Source organism: Nicotiana tomentosiformis, chromosome 7, assembly GCF_000390325.3.
Source record: "Nicotiana tomentosiformis chromosome 7, ASM39032v3, whole genome shotgun sequence".
Classification (NCBI taxonomy): Eukaryota; Viridiplantae; Streptophyta; class Magnoliopsida; order Solanales; family Solanaceae; genus Nicotiana; species Nicotiana tomentosiformis.
The window spans coordinates 127,148,359-127,153,986 of record NC_090818.1 but is presented as its reverse complement, the minus strand read 5'-3'; the positions used below and the strand labels follow the sequence as shown (position 1 = coordinate 127,153,986).

At 43.0% G+C, this 5,628-nt stretch overlaps 1 protein-coding gene across 1 annotated transcript; it reads left to right on the top strand.

Annotated features, from left to right (window-relative positions):
- The first annotated feature begins 1,367 nt into the window (after positions 1-1,367).
- LOC108944604 (uncharacterized) lies at positions 1,368-5,220 on the top strand. The gene is made up of 8 exons (XM_070181149.1): positions 1,368-1,616; positions 1,707-1,943; positions 2,025-2,369; positions 2,461-2,544; positions 2,637-3,004; positions 3,183-3,235; positions 3,281-3,975; positions 4,720-5,220. The coding sequence occupies exons 1-8, from the start codon at positions 1,368-1,370 to the stop codon at positions 5,218-5,220; spliced, it is 2,532 nt and encodes an 843-aa protein (XP_070037250.1).
- Positions 5,221-5,628: the final 408 nt, after the last annotated feature.

The following is a 5,628-nucleotide window of genomic DNA, read 5'->3' as shown; positions in this document are numbered from 1 at the left end:
GAAGCCAAGTAAGTGTGGCTTACAAGGATTTATGTTTATTTCCTGATGTCCAATTGCCCGTTGGGTTCAAGATGCCCAAGTTTGACCTATACGATGGACATGGAGATCCCGTGGCCCATTTTAGAGTATTTTGAAGCAAGATGAGAGGCACCGGTGGGAAAGACGAATTATTAATGGCGTATTTCAGTCAGAGTCTGAGTGGGCGGCTTTGGAATGGTACACTCGCCAAGATGCTAGCAGGTGGTACACATGGGACGACTTGGCTCAGGCCTTTGCTTGGCACTTTCAGTACAATATAGACATTGTCTCGGATCGCCTATATTTCTCCAAGGTAGAGAAGAAGCCCAGTGAGAGCTTTAGGGAATACGATTTCAGATGGAGAGAACAAGCTGCACGGGTCAATCCTTCAATGGAAGAAGATGAGTTGGTCAAGTACTTTCTTCAAGCCCTAGAGCCTACTTACTTTGGCCATTTGATCTCAGCCATAGGTAAGTCCTTCAACGATGTGGTAAAGATAGGAGGAATGGTAGAAGAAGGACTCAAGTCAAGCAAGATCATGAGCTACTCCGCCATAAAATCAACCACACAGGCAATTCAAAGTGGCACCGGAAGCCTCTTAGGCAGAAAGAAGAAAGATGATGTCGCTATGTTTGTCTCTGGATCATGGCATGGCCCAAGGGGTTCGCCTCACTAGTACATCCAACCTCGACCCCAACCTCAAGCCTACACCCAAGCTCCATATAATCCATCCCAACATTATTTCCCACCACAAGACCCTCAATATTCAGTCAGATCACCCCAATACCATGTTCACCATGCACAGTCATATGCTCAACCCCCTCCTTACCCGCAATGGCATGCTCCAACTCCACAAAATCCTTATCCACCCCCACAACCATACCGAAACCCTACTGGTCCAAGCTTTCGACCAAGGCCAGATTATAGAAAAGAGAGACAGTAGTGGAAAGAAACCTTCACCCCTCTTGGAGAGTCATATACCAGTTTGTTTCAAAGGTTGAGGTAGTTGGACGTCTTGAGGTCGATTGAGCCAAAGATACCAAATCCACCTCCAAGGAACCTTGATTATTCCCTCATATGCGCATATTGTTCTGATGCCCCAGGGCACAACACAAAGAAGTGTTGGCATTTAAAAAGGGCAATCCAAGAGCTTATTGATACAAATCAGATTGTGGTCCAGAGCCCGGAGGCGCCAAACATCAACCAAAATACTTTGTCGGCCCATGCAGAGACACATATGATTGAGATAGTTAATAATGATGGGGAGACCAAGAATTCTTCTAAGTCTGTCATGATGATTCCGTGCTAGAAAAAGTAATTCAGTTAAAGTTCTAGATTCTGCAAAAGCAATGCCCTTGACAGTTGAAAAAGCGACGGAGAAGCTAAGCACGCTCAACGTGAAGCCATCCGTATTGGTTTTGAAAGGGCCTCCGAATGATTTTGGAGCGAGCCAGGAAAAGCCAAAAGTGGTCGTGCCAGGGATCCCGGGCAAGCCTATCATAATCGTGGAAGGGGCTCGTATTACCCCCGTTATTATTAAGCCAGTGACCCAGTTACCAATGGTTGACACAAAGGCCATCCCGTGGAATTACAAACAGGTGATAGTGACATATAAAGGGAAATAAGTAGAGGAAGAAGTCAATGAAACCGGAGGACTGACTCGTTCTGGGAGATATTTTACCCCAGAGGAACTGAGGAAAGCCAAGTCATTCAGGGATGGCCACATCCCAGTAAAGAAGCCGGTCACTGAAGAAGAGGATGAAGAGTTCCTGATAAAGATGAAAATGCAAGACTATTCCATTGTGGAGCAGTTAAGGAAAACACCAGCTCAGATCTCTCTTTTGTCTTTTCTGATATATTCAGATGAACACCGCAAAGCCCTGATGAAGATTTTGAATAAGGCCCATGTTCCTGATAAGATCACGGTGAACCACTTGGAAAAGATTGCTAACAAGATCTTCGAAGCAAACAGGATCACTTTCTCAGATGATGAACTTCCTATGGAGGGTACAGAACACAACCGAGCTCTTTATCTCACAGTGAAGTGCGAGGATTCTTTTGTCTCAAGGGTACTAGTTGATAACGGTTCTAGTGCAAATATTTTTCCTCTGTCCACTATGCAAAAGTTGAAGATCAGCACTGAAAGGATCCACATGAACAATGTATGTGTTCAAGGTTTTGACAGAGGAGGGAAAGATTCTGTTGGCGATATAATGCTCGAACTGACAATAGGGCTAGTTGAATTCATTATGGAGTTCCAAGTGCTAGATGTGGCCGTCTCCTACAACTTATTGTTGGGAAGGACCTGGATACAAGCTGCCAAGGCAGTCCCGTCTTCTCTGCACCAAATGGTAAAGTTCGAGTGAGACAGGCAGGAAATAGTTGTGCATGGTGACGAGAACTTATCTGTTTACAATGACACATATGTCTCGTTTATTGAAGCTGAAGATAGTAAAGGGCCTTGGGTCTACCAGACTTTCGAAACAGTGTCAGTTGAGAAGATTCCTGAGGGAGAATGCCTTCCAGGTCCGAAGTTACCCTCCACGTCCGTCATGGTAGCAAATGAAATGCTGAAGAATGGTTTTGTGCCGGGCAAAGGTCTGGGTTCATCTCTATAGGGTATTATACATCTAGTGTGTCTACGTGAAAGTCTTGGTACGTTTGGTCTGGGATTCAAGCCCACAGGGAAGGATGTGAAGAGGGTTAAAAAATTGAAAAGGAAGGCATGGTCACTTCCTAAGCATGTTCCACACATCTCCAAGTCTTTTGTGAAGCCAGAGGTCGCAAAACGCCCAATATCAGTGGTCCCAAAACCTGTGGTTGACTTTGATGAAGAACTGATCAAGAGGTTCCAGAGTCTATTTGATGAGGTTAATATGGTAGAAATCGGGGAAGGTTCCAGTAATGCCGATGTACAGCTTGTTGGGCCGAATGTGAAGCTTAGCAATTGGAAAGCTACTTCTCTCCCCACCCGAAAGGAGTTTTGGTAGTTTGCTTTATTTTCCTTTATGTTATCTAGGTTATTCCAGGGTTGTAATCCATATTTTTATTTTTCGCTTGTTTTGATGTACAAACCCCTTCTATCCTTTTATGATCAATGAAATGCAATTTTTAGTTTTTCCATTATTCCTGATAGCGTTTCATTTTGTTTTTCTTTTGTATAGTTCTTTTTATGTTGGTTTCAATGACATGACATGCATGAGGAATTTTCAGCCAAGTCTTAAAAGCCAATCTAATTCTGAAATGATAATCTAAGAAGTAGAGTGTGACGACGAAACAGAATATGATGAAGAAGTAGCATTTCAGGAAATCAGTAGAGAACTAAATCACTTTGAAGAAACACCCAAGCCTAATCTGAATGAAAATGAACTAATCAATTCAGGAGATCAAGATAATATCAGGGAAACCAAGATAAGTGTGCATCTGGAACCGCAAATCAAGGAAAAAATAATCAAAGCACTGTTTGAATATAAAGATGTTTTTGCATGGTCGTATGATGACATGCCGGGTTTGAGCGCTGATTTGGTAGTTCATAAATTTCCAATTGATCCGGCATTCCCTCCTGTCAAGCAAAAGTTAAGGAAGTTCAAGACTGACATGAGTGTGAAGATCAAAGAAGAAATCACAAAGCAGCTTGATGCAAAGGTCATTCAGGTCACTCGATATCCCACTTGGTTAGCTAATATTGTGCCAGTACCAAAGAAGGATGGTAAGACCAGGGTATGTGTTGATTATCGTGATCTCAACAAGGCAAGTCCAATGGATAACTTTCCATTGCCGAACATTCACATTCTGATTGACAATTGTGCCAAGCACGAGATCGGGTCTTTTATGGATTGTTATGCGGGATATCACCAGATCCTGATAGATGAGGAAGACGCAAAAAATATAGCATTCATCACGCCATGGGGGACATATTGCTTCCGGATAATGCCATTCGGTTTGAAGAATGCTGGGGTAACTTACATGAGGGCAATGACTACCATATTTCATGACATGATACACAAGGAAATTGTGGTTTATGTAGATGATGTGATCATAAAGTCAAAGAAGCAATTCGACCATGTTGGAGACTTGAGAAAGTTTTTCCAAAGGCTCTGCACGTACAACCTCAAGCTCAATCTGGCGAAATATGCATTTGGTGTCCCGTCCGGGAAACTGTTGGGATTCATAGTCAAACGACACGGTATTGAGTTGGACCCATCAAAGATCAAAGTCATCCAATAATTACCACCGCCAAAGAACAAAACTGAGGTAATAAGCCTTCTCGGAAGGTTAAACTACATTAGCAGGTTTATTACTTAACTCACAACAACTTGTGAGCCCATCTTTAAGTCGTTGAAGAAGAATGTTGCGGTTAAGTGGACTGATGAGTGTCAGGAAGCATTTGATAAGATCAAGAGTTACCTGTCAAACCCACATGTGCTGGTCCCGCCGACACCTGGGAGACCTTTAATTCTCTATTTGACGGTCTTGGATAATTCTTTTGGTTGTGTGATGGGTCAACAAGACATCACGGGCAAGAAATAACAAGCCATTTATTATCTCAGCAAGAAGTTCACTCCTTATGAGGTTAAGTATACTCTTCTTGAAAGGACATGTTGCGCCCTGACTTGGGTGGCACAAAAGTTGAAGCATTATCTGTCATCCTACACTACTTACCTCATTTCTCGCATAGATCCTCTAAAGTATATCTTTCAGAAGCCTATGCCCATAGGAAGACTGGCAAAGTGGAAGATTTTACTCACAGAGTTCGACATCATCTATGTGACTCGGACCGCGATGAAAGCCCAAGCCCTGGCCAATCACTTGGCCAAGAATCCGGTGGATGAAGAATATGAGCCACTGAAGACTTATTTTCTTGATGAAGAAGTGATGTATGTTGACGAGGTTGATCATGATGAAAAGCCAAGTTGGAAACTCTTCTCTGATGGAGCTGCTAACATGAAAGGTGTCAGAATAGGGATTGTACTCATTTCTGAAACAAAGCATCACTACCCCATAACAGCTCAGCTTCGATTTTATTGCACCAACAACATGGCTGAATACGAGGCATGCATTCTGGGTTTGGGGATAGCTGATAGACATGGGAGTTCAGGAAATATTGGTTTTGGGAGATTCAGATTTGTTGGTTCACCAGATTCAGGGAGAATGGGAGACTCGGGATTTGAAGCTCATACTGTATCAAGAATGTCTTCATGATCTTTGTCAATGATTCAGGTCAATAAAATTCAGGCATATTCCCAGGATTCATAATGAGATCACCGACGCCTTGGCTACTCTAGCGTCAATGTTACACCATCCAGATAAGACTTACGTCGACCTTCTGCAAATCCAAGTCCGTGATCAACACGCTTATTGCCATGTGGTTGAAGAGGAAATTGATGGTGAACCTTGGTTCCACGATGTCAAGGAATACATCAAGTCAGGGGTATATCCGGTACATGCCACAGGTGATCAAAAAAGAACCATTCGACATCTGGCTAATAGATTTTTCTTAAGTGGAAAGATCTTGTACAAGAGAACTCTAGATCTAGGATTACTAAGGTGCATAGATGCTAAACAAGCTTCGACTATCATGGCCGAAGTGCATTCCGGAGTTTGTGGGCC

What these genes read in the sequence shown, in the direction of transcription:
- LOC108944604 (XM_070181149.1), top strand. Translation starts at nt 1,368, where the DNA reads ATGCCCTTGACAGTTGAAAAAGCGACGGAGAAGCTAAGCACGCTCAAC. An exon ending in TGAGGGAGAATGCCTTCCAG is followed by an intron (nt 2,545 to 2,636) that starts GTCCGAAGTTAC and finishes TCATCTCTATAG; the next exon opens with GGTATTATACATCTAGTGTG. An exon ending in CCCACCCGAAAGGAGTTTTG is followed by an intron (nt 3,005 to 3,182) that starts GTAGTTTGCTTT and finishes TCTTTTGTATAG; the next exon opens with TTCTTTTTATGTTGGTTTCA.